The sequence below is a fragment of the Gracilinanus agilis genome, chromosome 1, assembly GCF_016433145.1.
Source record: "Gracilinanus agilis isolate LMUSP501 chromosome 1, AgileGrace, whole genome shotgun sequence".
NCBI lineage: Eukaryota > Metazoa > Chordata > Mammalia > Didelphimorphia > Didelphidae > Gracilinanus > Gracilinanus agilis.
Window position 1 is genome coordinate 366,863,385 of NC_058130.1, and position 14,183 is coordinate 366,877,567.

The window sequence follows — 14,183 nt, forward strand, 5'->3', positions numbered from 1 at the left end:
ATCATTTTCTGAATGAGATATTTCAGGTTTTCTTTTGTTTTTTTTCATTCTTTTGATTTTGTTTTATTGTTTTTTTTGATATTTCATGAAGTCATTATCTTCTAGTTGCCCATATCTAATTTTTAAGAAATTATTTTTTTTCCGTAAGCTTTTGAACTTCTTTTCCCATTTGACCAATTCTGCTTTTTTAAGCTGTTATTATAATCTTGCATTGCTTTCATTTCTCTTCCTCATTTTCCCTTTGCCTCTCTTAAATGATTTTTGAAAACCTTTTTGAGCTCTTTCAGTCCCTGAAATCAATTCAGATTTTTCTTTGAAGTTTTGTATGTAACTCCTTTGTATTCATTGTCCCCTCAGTCTCTGTGCTTTGCTCACTTTCTCCATAAAAGTTTTCTATTGTGTGAAGGTAGCATTAACTCTTCCCCTTGCCTATTTTTAGCTAGCTAAATAAAAAACAGTAAGTAGGGGTACTTTAAGTTCTTGATTTGATTAGCTAAAAATAGACTAAGGGAGAGTTAATCTTATCTACATAATGGTTAAATAATTTTCCCCCATATTTGCTTTTTTCCCTAGCCTTTTTCTTGACTTTTACTTTTATCTTAAAAGTAGATTCTGTTCTTAGGATAAAGGAATCACTCTCTTAAACTTCAGTTTTTCTTGCTGCTACCCTTACCTTTATTTCTGGGTTTCTGCAAGTTTTAGATCTTCCAAGGGGTATGATGGCCTATTAACTAGCAGTTTTGAAAGCCATCTCACACTGCTGATTTGGTCAAGCCTTCAGACTGCTGATGGTTTGCAGAACTCAGAGCAGTGGGACCTATTTTGTGCTGGGGCTCAGGGTGCAACCTCAGGTTGTGAGCCTCACTTTGGGCTTGATCATGTAAACACCTTGTGACCTGCCTTGCCCTGGGGCTTTTAACCTCACCTTGAGCTTGGGTAAGGTCACTGGTGTGCTATACTGCACACTGCTTCATGCTGGGGATCATGTCCTCACTTCAGGCTTGGGCTGGGTCCCCAGGTCTCACTCAGGACTTACACAGGCCAGGCATACCATGTGTACTGCTTTGCAATGGGATTCAGGATCTCACTATAGGCTTGGGCAAGGACTCTGGGCCTCCCTTTGGGCTCTCACCCACTAGGCACTTTTCTAATTGCCTTGATCTAGGGCTTGGGGTCTTGGTTTGGGCTTGAGCAAGGGCTCAGAGACTCCTTCTGGGCCTGTACCAGCCAGGCATGCTGTTGATTATCCAGTGCTAGGGTTTGGGACCTCATTGCAGGCTTGTGCTGGGCTTGCAACTTAAGCTGTGGGTTTGGGGTTGCACTGCCATTGGCTTAGACAGAGTCTCAGAGTCTCAATGTTGGCTCAGTCCCAGGTTCAGAAAATGGACTAGCAGATGAGGGGTGAGGGGGCTTGCTAATGGCTTATGCTTGTACTCCTTGGTAGGACTTTGCTATGGGCTGTCCTATCCTCTCACCTCAGTGACCAGACCTTCTCTGTCTACTTTACAAGATTTTTTCTGCAGAAACATTGCTTTGCTTATATCCTTTTTGGTTCTGTCACTCCAATATTCATTTTGAAGTGTTATTTCAAGGTTGGATGGAGAGGATTTTCAGAGCGGTTTGAACTTTTCCTGCTTCTACCCTGCCATCTTGGTTCTGCCTCTGGAAGGAACTGAGCCCTTCACATGAAGTAGGTGACAAGTTTCATCATTAGTCCTCTGCAATTATGACTGGTCTAGTAGTAGTATAGCTGAGTCAAAGTGTATGCATAGTGTAGTAACTTCTGGGGCATAATTTTAAATTGTTTCTAGAATCACTGGAGTTATTTACAGCTCAACCAATATTGTGTTAATGTGCCTGTTTTTCAGTAGCCCTTCCAACATTTGCCATTTTCCTTTTTTGGTCAATTTTGCCAATATGATAGGTGTGAGGAGAAACCTTAGAGTAGCCATAATTTGCATTTTGTTTATTGTTAATGATTTGGAGTGTGTGTATATATATGCATATATATGTATATATATGCATATATACACATACATATACACTATATATATATATGTGTGTATAGCTATTAAATAAATATAGCTTTTATTAGATAATTGCTTTTTCATAGCCTTAATTTTGTTCTTATTGGTTGGAAATGGTTCTTCTTGTACATTTTACTCAGTTCCTTATGCATCTTAGAAATGAGATCTTTATCAGAGAAACCTGCTAGTAATGGTTTCTAAATATTAGAATAGGCATAATCTAGGCATTAGTCACAATCCACCAAAACTTATTCACAACTATGTCATTGTTTTCCTCCTTCAATGAACAATTAAGTCTTCATCACCCATACTCTGTGCATTTACTCATATACACCTAAAACTCAGTCCGTTATAATTATGATTATTATTTCATATTTTCTTTCTACTGACAAGCTTCTTTCTGTATCATACCTGATGTCCTCTATGGGTTGATTCTTGAACCATCTGTGACTTTCTAGCTGTGTAACTTTGGGTAATGTCCATGTTAAACTACAAATCATGTTCTGACAGAAGTATTTGATAGGAATGGAACTGGATCTGTGGTTTCATTTGTATAGAAAACTTTTCAGTGAGCAAATTCCTTCAAGTAACATATGATTGCACCTTTTCTATAACTTAACATCCTAGAGAGTTGGACTGTAACCCTGAGAGATTATGAAATCTTAATCAGTGTTTCATGGCCTATATGTTTCAGGAGTATGATAGAAACCTATATCTTCTTGACTTCAAGGTTAGCTCTCTATACTCTGTGCCTAAGACCCTCCTGAATATTAGGTTTGCTCTCATTACCAAAAATGACTCTTAAATTTCCTAGCAGAGACAACCTTCTAAACTTAAGATTTTGACAGTCATTAGCCTCTTTCTTAGATTGTCCTACTAATCAAGCACACACAGAAATTTTCTCCTGAAAATAGAAGGCATATTTATCAAATATGCAATTAGGATTGAACAGAATTGTCCCCAAACATATGTCCCCCAAAATATGAAATATTCTGTAATCAAACTAATAAGATGACAGAGTATATATTTTTCTCAAATATATCTGCAGAACTACCTCCTCATGAACTGTAGATCTGCCTAATGTTTCCCTGATAGACTAGCTAGGAACTTAAAATGATTGGCTGGCTAAGACTTGAGGAAGTAGACTCTTATTGGGAATTTCCCTTCTCTGTGGCTTATAAAAACATGAAAGTAGGCTCTGAAACTAATTACCTTCCCCCAGCCCCTTACTTTTTTTCTCTTAGTCTTGGAGAAGACAAACTGAAATACAGCTGAACAGAGCTAGGGGAGGAAGGAAACCTATACCCAAACCCTATTTCCTGCCCCTAGAAACGAATTATTGAAAATTTCTGGAAGAAGTTGATTAGAAGGGAAGCAATAGACTGGGAAAAATATAACAAAAATCTCTGACAAAGGTCTAATTTCTCAAATATACAAAGAACTAAGTCCAATTTATATCAAATCACTCCCTGACTGACAAATGGTCAAGGGATATGAATCAACTGTTTTCAGATGAAGAAACCAAAACTATCAATAACCATATGAAAAAATGTTCTAAATCCCTCATGGTTAAAGAAATGCAAATCAAAACAACTCTGAGATACCACTTTACACCTAGCAGAATGGACAATATGACAATTAAGGAAAATAATAAGTGTTGGAGGGGATGTGGCAAAATTGGGACACTAATGCATTGCCGATGGAGTTGTGAACTGATCCAACCATTCTGGAAGTCAATTTGGAATCATGCCCAAAGAGTTTTAAAAGAATACATACTCTTTGATCCAGCAATATCAATACTGGGTTTGTATCTCAAAGAAAGAAAAAATGGGAAAGGATCTGTTTTAAAAATATTTAGAGCTGCATTTTTTTGTGATGACAAAAAAAATTAGAAATTGAGAGGATGTCCATCATTTGGGAATGACTGAACAAATTGTGATATATGATGGTGATGGAATACCATTGATCTTTAAGGACTGATGAACTGGAAAGACCTCCATGGTCTGATGCAAAGTGAAATAAGTAGAACCAGGAGAACAATGTACACAGTGATTGAAACATTGTGTGATGATCAAAGGTAATAGACCACTACTGTTAGCAACACCATGATTCAGAACAATTTTGAGGGACTTATGAGAAAGAACTGTGGGAGTAGAAATGCAGAAGAAAACAGGATTTATCACTTGTTTATATGGGTATACAATTTAGGGTTTTGGTTTTAAAAGATACTCTATTATAAAAATGAATAATATGGAAATAGAATTTGAGTGATTATATATGTAAAACCCAGCAGAATTGCTGGTCAACTCCAGGAGGCAGAAGGGAAGAGGAGAGGGAGACAACATAAATTATGTAACCATGGAAAATTTTTTTAAATTTAAAAATAAAGTGACAAAAAATAATTACTGGAAGAAGTTGAAATATTTCTCTCAGATATTAGGCCAAAACTTTCAATTTTCAAAGCTCATGCACTCTGGCTTTGGAAATCAATGGTCTTGAGGCAGCTGAGAGACTCAGTAGATAGATTGCCAGGCCTGCAGTTGTGAGGATCTGGGTCAGAATTTGACTTTAGGCACTTCCTGGCTGTCTGACCACCAGCAAGTCACTTAATCCCAATTGCCTAGCTTTTGCCACTTTTCTGCCTTTGATAATTATAGCAATTCTAAAACAGAAGAGAAGGTTTTTTTTAAATAAAATGAAATAAAAATTATAAAAAAATAAATGGATCTATTGTGTATTGTACTTTCTTAAGGTGCTGGTTAGTTTTGTTCTGGGATGAGAAGATATAATACCAAAAGATATCAATAAAAATAAAATGTTTTTTCTACCTCAAAAATGTTATTTCTACTTCAAAAACAAAAGATCATACTATCCCCTGGTCTATGTTGGATTTAGGATCTCATCATCCTTCACTTTAAAGTATCTGGATATGGCAGAGGTCAGAATGAACCTCTTCAGTCCAGCACATTGCCTCAAGAATGACCTTGGGCTGCTCCACATGGAAAACCAATTCAACAGTAGGGATCAATGAAATTCAGGATGCTAATCATTGCCATGGAAGTTATACATAGCAGACCTATCATCAACATGTCTGAACTATTCTGTGCCTCAACTTCCTCATTTGTGAAAAGGAGATAATACCTGCTTTACTTCTATTCACAGGAGTATCTAAAGATGCAAGTAAGAGAAGGATGAGAATTTGTGGGGGGATAAAAAGATATTAGTGTTAAAACTTCATCCTTAATCATTAGTCCTATGTGATATGACTTTCTCTCCTTTCCCCTTCCCCTTAAGTTTTAGAAATAATGAAAAAATAAAATGTTTCACTTCCCTTACTTGGCAAGATTTTTTTTTTCTAGCTCTCTCAGTATGTAATCCAATCTGTTTTTCAATAGTTAATTCAGTTCAAGAATACTTTTACTAGACAAAGATATTTCTTATCTTGTCTTTTGTTTGATAAAGTATCATTATATTAATATGCCTGTCCAGGAAGCACCACAGACAAAAAAATCTTTTTTAAACAATAAGAAAAAATTCTGAAGGTAAAAATAAAGTTAGAAGTCTGAAAGTACATTTTAATTTTGGATTGTGTTCATGTGCTTCCATAGACTGCTGAATCATATTCTTTTAAAAGGTAACTTTTATTCAACATTTAAGACAGGATGCTGATTAGCTAGTTGACGCAAAACACACAGCTGATACCCAAGATACAATAGAATCATACCAAAACACAAAACCTTTGACCTTCAAATCAGTATACAGGATATTCAATATGTGAAACACACAGAAAGTTTTTCCAGCCTTCTCAGTAATGTCCAGCTATGTCAGTCTCCAAACACAAGTTGCTTAATGACCATCTCCTTTCCAAAATGATAATTAAAAAAAAACAAAGCCCTAGCATTGATTAAGCCGAATTTTTAAACAATTGTGGAATAATGGAATAAAACTAAATCTTTGTTGATATAGAGGAAAGAAGACTGGCTTTGGAATAAGGAAATCCTGGATCAAAATCTGAATTTGTCAGGATTTGATAGAAATCTGGGTGATATTGAGCAATTTTTTTCATTTCTCTGAGTTTTGGTTTCCTGATTTATAAAATGAAGGGTTTGGGTCAGAGGGTCTCTAAACTTCCTTCTATCTTTAAAGTCATTATTCTCTCATAAGTAATTGCAGCAAGAAAAACATTTCCTTCTAATAAATTTATGGGGAGTGTGTGTGTGTGTGTGTGTGTTAGTGTCTGTGTGGAGAGTGTGTATGTGAGTATATGGGGTGTAGGTGTGTGGGTGGGTGTGTGGGGTGTGTGGAGGGGTGTATGTATGTGGGTGTGAGTGTATGTTGAGAAAGCTCACACTGGGGTGCTACACAAGGACCCATTCCGGATCATTGTATATTCTTTTCACATTACATCTCAACCTTATTTTCCCAATTGCCTCAAACAGGAGAGAACAGACTATTTGAAAAGCAAACATGGGTTTCCAGCCCAGGGTTTGGTGCCCCCCCTCCCCAGTTCTGAGCTTTCCCAAGTCTTGCCTTGTCATTGTGCTAGCACATTCTCTGCCAGGAGCACCTCTGGACCTTCAGCCTATTATTGCAGCGTCAGATAGCTCGAGATTTCATGGGCTCCCTTCAGTCAGAAAGCATTCAAGGCCCTTGGCTGATAATAGCCTTGCCAAGGAAGCCCCAGACCAAAACAAAAGCCTCCCACTGTGGAGTGGCAAAGGAGAAACCAATTGGGGCAGGATGAGATCATGTGTGCCTCTCATTCAAATCAGGCCTCTTGCTCCCATTGCCCAATTCTCATGGCATTGAAATTCTTCAGCTGCTAGCTTTTGAAAAAAGGCACGGAATTCCTTCTGGAGCCTTGAACTGGGTGTCTTATCTGCTCCTAGACGATGTTATGATTTATAATGAAGATAAAGCTGACCTTCCGAGAGGCACTAAAGCATTCAAAATGCCAACATTTTTCCCTATTTTTGAGCCATGATTATAATAAAGAATATTAATGTGGAGCTCTGGCTGTGTGGGAGGGGTGGATCTGGGAAGAGATTGTAGGGGGCTAATCTCAGCACCTTTCTCCTGGAACACTAATATTCTCCCACGAGCTTCAAAGTAGGGATCCCACAAAGGCAGAAAGTAGAGAGGTGAATGGTGCCCATGTAAGATTTTCCACAAAAAGGCTTGACAACTGAATATTTAATAACTCTGAATTTTTGGTTTAAATTTCAAGTCGGGCAATCAGGGCAGAGGTAAAGATTTTGAGTTAGCGGTAAGATCTAGAGCAGGGGTCGGCAACCTTTTTGGTCGTGAGAGCCATAAATGCCATGTTTTTAAAAATGTAATTTCGTGAGAGCCGTACAGTGCTCACAGTGGGCTCCTGTAACAGCGCCTGAAAAAAATTAACTTTATGGCTCCTGCAGAAAGAGCCATACGTTGCTGACCCCTGATCTAGAGAAAGAAGGGAGTTGGGAAGCCATCTGTGTAGACCTGTGGTTCCCAAACCTTTTTGGTCCACCGCCCCCTTTCCAGAAAAAAATATGACTTAGAGCCCCTGGAAATTAATTTTTAAAAATTTTAATAGCAATTAGTAGGAATGATAAATGCACCTGTGGCCATCACTGCTTCCCTGGATCACTGCAGCACTCACCAGGGGGCGGTGGTGCCCACTTTGGGAATCGCTGGTGTAGATCAATGTTTTACTGATGAGGAAACTGAAGCCCATGAAAGTTTGGTAACTTGGTGACTTGTCTGAGGTCACCCTGATAATAAATGCCTGAGGCAGTGTTTGAAAGAAGGTCTGCATTTTTATATGTAGTAAATAATTATTGCAAAACCAATGTAGTTTAGGGAAAATTCTGTTGAACAAAAAACATACTTCCTGCTGAGATCTGTTTAATCTTTTTTTGTGATTATGACTATTTAGTCTCCTCTATGCTATCTCTAAGGTGCAGTATATTTGATGTTTCTAGGTCCCTTTGAACCCATAGCAAATGACACTCTATATCATAACTCTCCATCTGAGTTCTATTTATCTATGATGTTTCCCATTGACATAGTCTTGTGGAAATTATAAATGAATGAGCTGGTTCTGTTACATTATGCAGCAATTGATTGTAGAGAGAGCTGAGCTGTTTCAGAAATGACTGACCCATTAACTCATCTTTTTAATTTAAATAAAATTTTATTGAAATTCAATACACATTTTATTGAAATTCAATAGAGCTAGTTTTACTATAACACAAATCCTTCTTGAAAACCTCTTTGAGGGATGAGGTGTGGAGGAAAAGGGACCAGGTATGGCTAGAGAGGAGAAGTGTGATGAAGAGGGTATAGGATGAGGAAAAGTTACAAATACGAGGACAACGTATAAAATACTATAAAAACATCTCTGTTGGAATAAGCCTTCCATCCCACCCCCCAGCCCCGCTTAAACAGTGTGCATATTTCAGAGCATATTTTAAAATAAAAAAGATATATAAACTAGATCTGCTGTCTTTACTAGTCATTACTAGTTTCTTAACTTTGGCTAAATTTGCACATGAAATTCAAATGCAGCAGATTACAGTGTATTAGACAAAGAAAGGACAAAGAGCTTGGACTAGGCAGGCCTCTGAAGAATCTTACTGGAGCAGTCATATAATGGGTATGTAGGCCTTGATCACCTCAAATTCACTAAATCACACCTCTGACATTTTTCTTCCTTTTAAAGTAAACATTTCTTTTTCTATCAAAGTCTTAAACTAAATTAAGATAAAAGAAGATAGCTCCATTTTCTCTTCCTCCTCAAGCTCAAATATAAAATTAAAAAATAATCTTTTATATTTTCTGTATCTTTCTGCCTCATTCACACCCACAACAAATCTGAACATTTGAAGGTGGTACTTTCCATGAAATTATTCTGCTGAGTGAAATTGTTCAAAAATTTTGATCGCTGAGGACAAATTCAAAACAGACTAAAAACTCTTTAACAGGAGCCAAGGATATCTCTTCTCAAATAATAGAGGAGTCTTGAGAAAACTGAATATGCCATGCATGTTTTTTCTTCTTGTCAGCAATTAGAAACAGTTGGGGCACAGAGACTGTTTTTTGTTAATTTTTTTTTTTTTTTTTTTAGGAACTGAGGACCCTTGCAGTAGTCCATCAGTAGCTAGGGGAAAAAATGAGCATAGCACTTAGTTAACAAAATAATTAGTCAGAAAAGTCATCTGACTTGTAGCTGAAACTTCCTGAAAACTGTTCCCTCCTGTTAGAACATAAGTTCCTTGAGATGAAGGGAAATCTTACTTTTCTATTTATATTTCCAATGCTTAATATATAGTAAGAACCTTATATATTCTTTTTTCTTGGCAATACTTTTCTCCCCAATCTGAGCTCCTCTCATCCCTGGTTGCTGCTTTTCTAAGAACACTTGCATTTCTTATCATCTATATTTCATGCCACTTGTGCAGGACATATAAATGCCTGGTTATGGCTCTGAAGTCATGTAGATTCTAGAAAGCTATGATTTTTTGAACTCTGCCACATTGCACAGATATATTCTCAGTCTCTTATTTTTGTCTTGTGAAGTACAGAAATTGTATTAATACAAAGTTAAGGTCATAACCTGGGGGCTATGGAACTTGACCTCTTCATTCTGACAATGGGTTTCTCATACACAGTATAATCAGTATTGTTCAATACAATTAAATCTCGTGTCTTTAAAATTTAGGGTACAAGGAAGGTCTAAAAACCAAATTACATATGGAACCAAAGCAATTAATTAGGTGAAAACACTAGGAACATTTAAAAAAAATATTCTATTAGCCAATCTGTTAATACAATTTTTAATCTGTTTCTTTGGCTAAATTAATGTATTTATAAATATGTATGCACACATGAATATATAATACACATATATATGTGTATCTGTATATACACATGCATATATATCTATATACACATAATGCATGGTTAAACAGACCTATGTGGAAATCTTTTTAGGGATCTACTTTTGCTGTTTCTTTGTCACTTAATTTTTAACAATAATTACTTTAAAGTATAATCAGTTAATTTATATTTTGGGTAACTGCCATATTGTCAGGTGAATCACAAGACTAATGAAATTTGATATTATATGCAAAGTGATCAAAGAAAACTTTTTTCCTTTTCTCCTTTTCAGTATTTAAATATGAAAATTTTATACTTGATTGATAATTGATTTATTTCTTTTAATAGTGGATAGAGCTGGCTATTGAAGCCTATGTAGATTAGATGTCTTAGTTCTGAATACACCCACACATGTGCTGGGCAAGGCACTTCAACTCTTGATGCTCTGAGCAGCTCTCTCATTCTAAGTTACAGAAAAAGGTGTTGCCTGCTGCTTTGTACTGTTAAGAGGGAATTTCCTTACCTGGAAATTCTCCTTATCAATGAAATCACAGTACTAGTCTATAGCACAGTGATGGCAAAACTTTTAGAGACTGAATGTCCAAACTATACCTGTTACATTGCATGTGAGCCCCACACTTTACCCTAGGCAGAGAAGGGAGGAAGTTCTCCCATTGGGCTGCTGGGCAGAGGGGTGGGTGAAATGAGAAATATCCTTAGGCATAGTGGAGGGGGCAGGGTAGCAGCCCCCTATGGCACATGTGCCATAGGTTCACCAAAATGGCTCTACCACTGTCCCATATGTAATAAAGTTTTAATGAAGTAACGTGTTGGGAAAATGGAAATTTTTATTAATGCACAGATATTACTTTTTGTTTCTACTCCTATGGTTAAAAATAGAGTTGGACTTCTGAGTAGAAAGAGCAGTTAATCACATGCTTTCTGTTATTTGAGGGGCACATGGACGTTACCTAGATCCTTAATCATTCTTTTACTATTTTTTATATTATCTGAAATTCTACCATTGAAAATTCCTTCCTCTGGATCAATAAGCATTCTTTTTTAAAACACAAATACTCCATGGAGAAGTTGAAACTTTTAGTGTGAATTAAGATCATGGATACAGAGCTAGACAGGGGTCTTATAAGTCTTCTAGTCCAACTACCTCATCTTACAATAGAGAAAACTGAGGCTGAGAGGTTTGCTAACCCAATCAGTTTGATTTCTGCTTTGAAAGTAGCTTAGATCAGAACACTGAGGTAATATGAGTTTTGAAAAATGAGCAACAAAAAAGAAGTGGTCATTTTGGAGTAAGAGGATGGCCCATGTACCATGAAGGGACTATTTGTAGGGGCAACAACAATGAAAAGGTATTAGTAGGGGGATAAGTGGTGCAGAAAGATGGCAGGGAATGATTTATCTTACTATTAATAAAAGTATAGATTATGGAAAAGGTAGGAAACTGAGGTCTTTGAATTTGAACATCTTGAATTTGGAATGTTGAAGAAATATCTGTAATTGGCTTATTTTCTTATTTTCTTTATTGTTTCCTAAATAATGACCATAGAAAAATTCTGTTTAAGTGAAACTCTTCTTAGGTACTAGGTTCTAGACAACTGAATTTTTACTACAGCAAATCCTATTGGATGAGAAATAACAACTGGAGAGCTATTTTAAAATCTGAATATACTTTAGTAATTCACACTTAAAGGGAATTTTGACCAGTTCTCCTCTCTAATCAATAAACACCAGTGCTCTCAACTTTAGAAACAAATATAAAAGCATCCATGGCATTTAAAGAGCATCGCCACCTGGTCTCCTACTACCTTTTCACTCCTACTCCCTTTCCAGTCTCTTTACACTTTAGTCTTCCCTCTTTTCCACATACACTGTGATCTAATGACAACAGCCTTCTTTCCAGTGTCCACACAAGACACTCCATCTCTAGACTCTGGGGATTTTCTTTTGCTTGGAATATGTACCTTTCTCATCTCTACCTCCTGGCTTCCTTCGAGTTCCAGCTAAAATTCTCCTTCCTGCTAAAAGCCTCTCATGATTCTTCTTAGTATTAGTGCCTTCCCTCTATTGATTATCTCTCCTTTATCCTACATGTTTCCTTTTTGTGCATTGTTGTTTTCATGTTTCCCTCATTAGACTGTTAATTCCTTGATACCCAAGGCTGGCTTCTGTCCTTGTATTCTTAGCCTTAGCCCAGTGTCTGACACATAGTAGGTGCTTACTAAATGTTTATTAACTGATACAACTACAGTACATTCAATTCATTTGGTGTGTCATTTGGTGAATGGAACTGTCATAGCTCATGGCAGCTTGGTGTTCTGGTCAGCCCTATTTGCCTTAGGAAAATGACTTCAAAAGCAAAGAAGATAAACATGGGTTAGTGACTTCTTGTTGCTAGCTTTCAAAATGCTTTAACTATATCTCTAGTGATCTATTTACTTGATATATATGTAAAACTCATGTTCTAAAAATTCTTATTTTTGGTGAAATTCGATTTTTAAATGGATTTTTATCTTTTACAGCATCTAAGAAATGTGTCCAAAAACCAAATCCTTGAGAAACAAAATAGAAAAAAAAAAACATGAAACAAAACAAAGTCAAATAAAATAAAGACCCTGTCATAGTTTTTGGTTTTGACCAACCCTGTACCAAGGACCTAAGAGAATTCCTTCTTTGCGTTGCCTTAGGAAAAGGGAATTCTGGGTCCCTCAAAATTCAAATGGGGCAGTTAGGTGGTATAAGTAGATAAGAGAGAGAACTGGGTTTAGAGTCAGGAAGGCTTATCTTTTGTGAGTTCAAATCTGAGCTCAGACACTTTTATCAGCTGTGTGACCCTGGACAAGTCACTTAACTGTGTCTCAGTTTTCTCATCTGTAAAATGAGCTGGAGAAGGGCATGGCAAACCCCTCCAATATCTTTGCCAAGAAAATCTCAGATGGCGTCATAAAGAGTCAGACACAACTGAACAATAACAAAACTCAAAACCGTTCACAAAGGTGCAATAAGCACTTCATAGTAATTTGCCAACCACATTCCATTTTCAGAACTCATTTCAGCATATCCTTCACACTGCATTCTTTGGGGATAAATCACATCACATTTTTAAAAGTACACATAAAATTAAAATTGTTTTAAGTGCTTTGTTCACTACCATGAAGTTTTACATTGATTCTTAAAGCTCAAAAATCCAAGTTTCACATGCTTTGTAAAAGCTGATAAAGCCAGCCATTCAGTGTGCTTGTTTGCTAAGCAGTAGTGCTTTTATCTTCATTCTCAACTTGGGATAGAATTTCAGCTGGATAGACCTTGCTTTCTAGACACCCTGGGAAATGAATTTTTCCATGTACAGAAATTGACCCAAAGGCTACCTGCTGTATGACCCTGCTTCATTCTATTTTTTTTTCTCCTTTGTATCATGAGTCCATGTTACAGAACATTCCCTCCCTTGAGCTCAGTTGTGCATGATGGGAAGTGACCCTAGTAAGTGAGTCCTTTCCTGGCATGTACATGCATTTTCAAAGTCTGAAAATCTAGATTTCCACTGAGGTCAGAGAAAGAAAGTCTAACTTGTATTTTTCTAGAGGAAAAAAAATGTTTTCCACGAGCCTGACATCTTTTTCTTCATTCTGCAAAACTTAGTACAGTAATTTAATATATAAGCATATTTGAATAGGTTGTCCTTTCTATTCAAAACACTTAGTAATCTTAAATTCAATTACTCAGCAAAAATGAGTAATTATTTTAAAATATTTCCCGATATTTTACAAATATAAATTTATAGTTGTCTTTTGGGATCATTCTTGATCTGTTTTCTTTTTTTTCTGGGTGATTAATTCCTTGATGGAACAAAAGTATGTGACCATGTAGGTGATAATTATATTTAAACTTTTTTGGTCACAAATTTGAAGCAAACTGGAGGACAGATCATTGAACACTTGCTATTTTTCTCTCTTGTATGGTGTTTCATTTCTCCATCTTCTTTTTTAGTGGCCTTTTGAAGAATCCAATCTGTAAAAAAAATAGAAAAACATAAATACAATCTGGTATTAGGATTTGGGAAGTAAATGTTCATATGAATATAATAATAATAACTGACTACATCATAATTACGATGGATAGCACTATGGTTTTAATAATGCTATTAACATTATCATTAATAATGTGGCATGATATACAGACTAAGAGCTGAAAAACAGCCACATTTCAAAAAAAGGGAAAATTTGAAAAAAGAAAACCCTGTATCTCTGACACCAATAGCAGCCTCAGTCTGCTGGT

General features: G+C 36.4%; 1 protein-coding gene across 1 annotated transcript in view; it reads right to left on the reverse strand.

Moving 5' to 3' along the window:
• Positions 1 to 12,851: 12,851 nt before the first annotated feature.
• Positions 12,852 to 14,183, reverse strand: part of ITGA1 (integrin subunit alpha 1) — a 138,754-nt gene continuing 137,422 nt past the window's right edge. Inside the window, exon 29 of the mRNA XM_044681196.1 lies at positions 12,852 to 13,916. Within this exon, the coding sequence (XP_044537131.1) occupies positions 13,872 to 13,916 (45 nt within the window). The 3' untranslated portion in view covers positions 12,852 to 13,871. The remainder of the gene's footprint in view (positions 13,917 to 14,183) is intronic.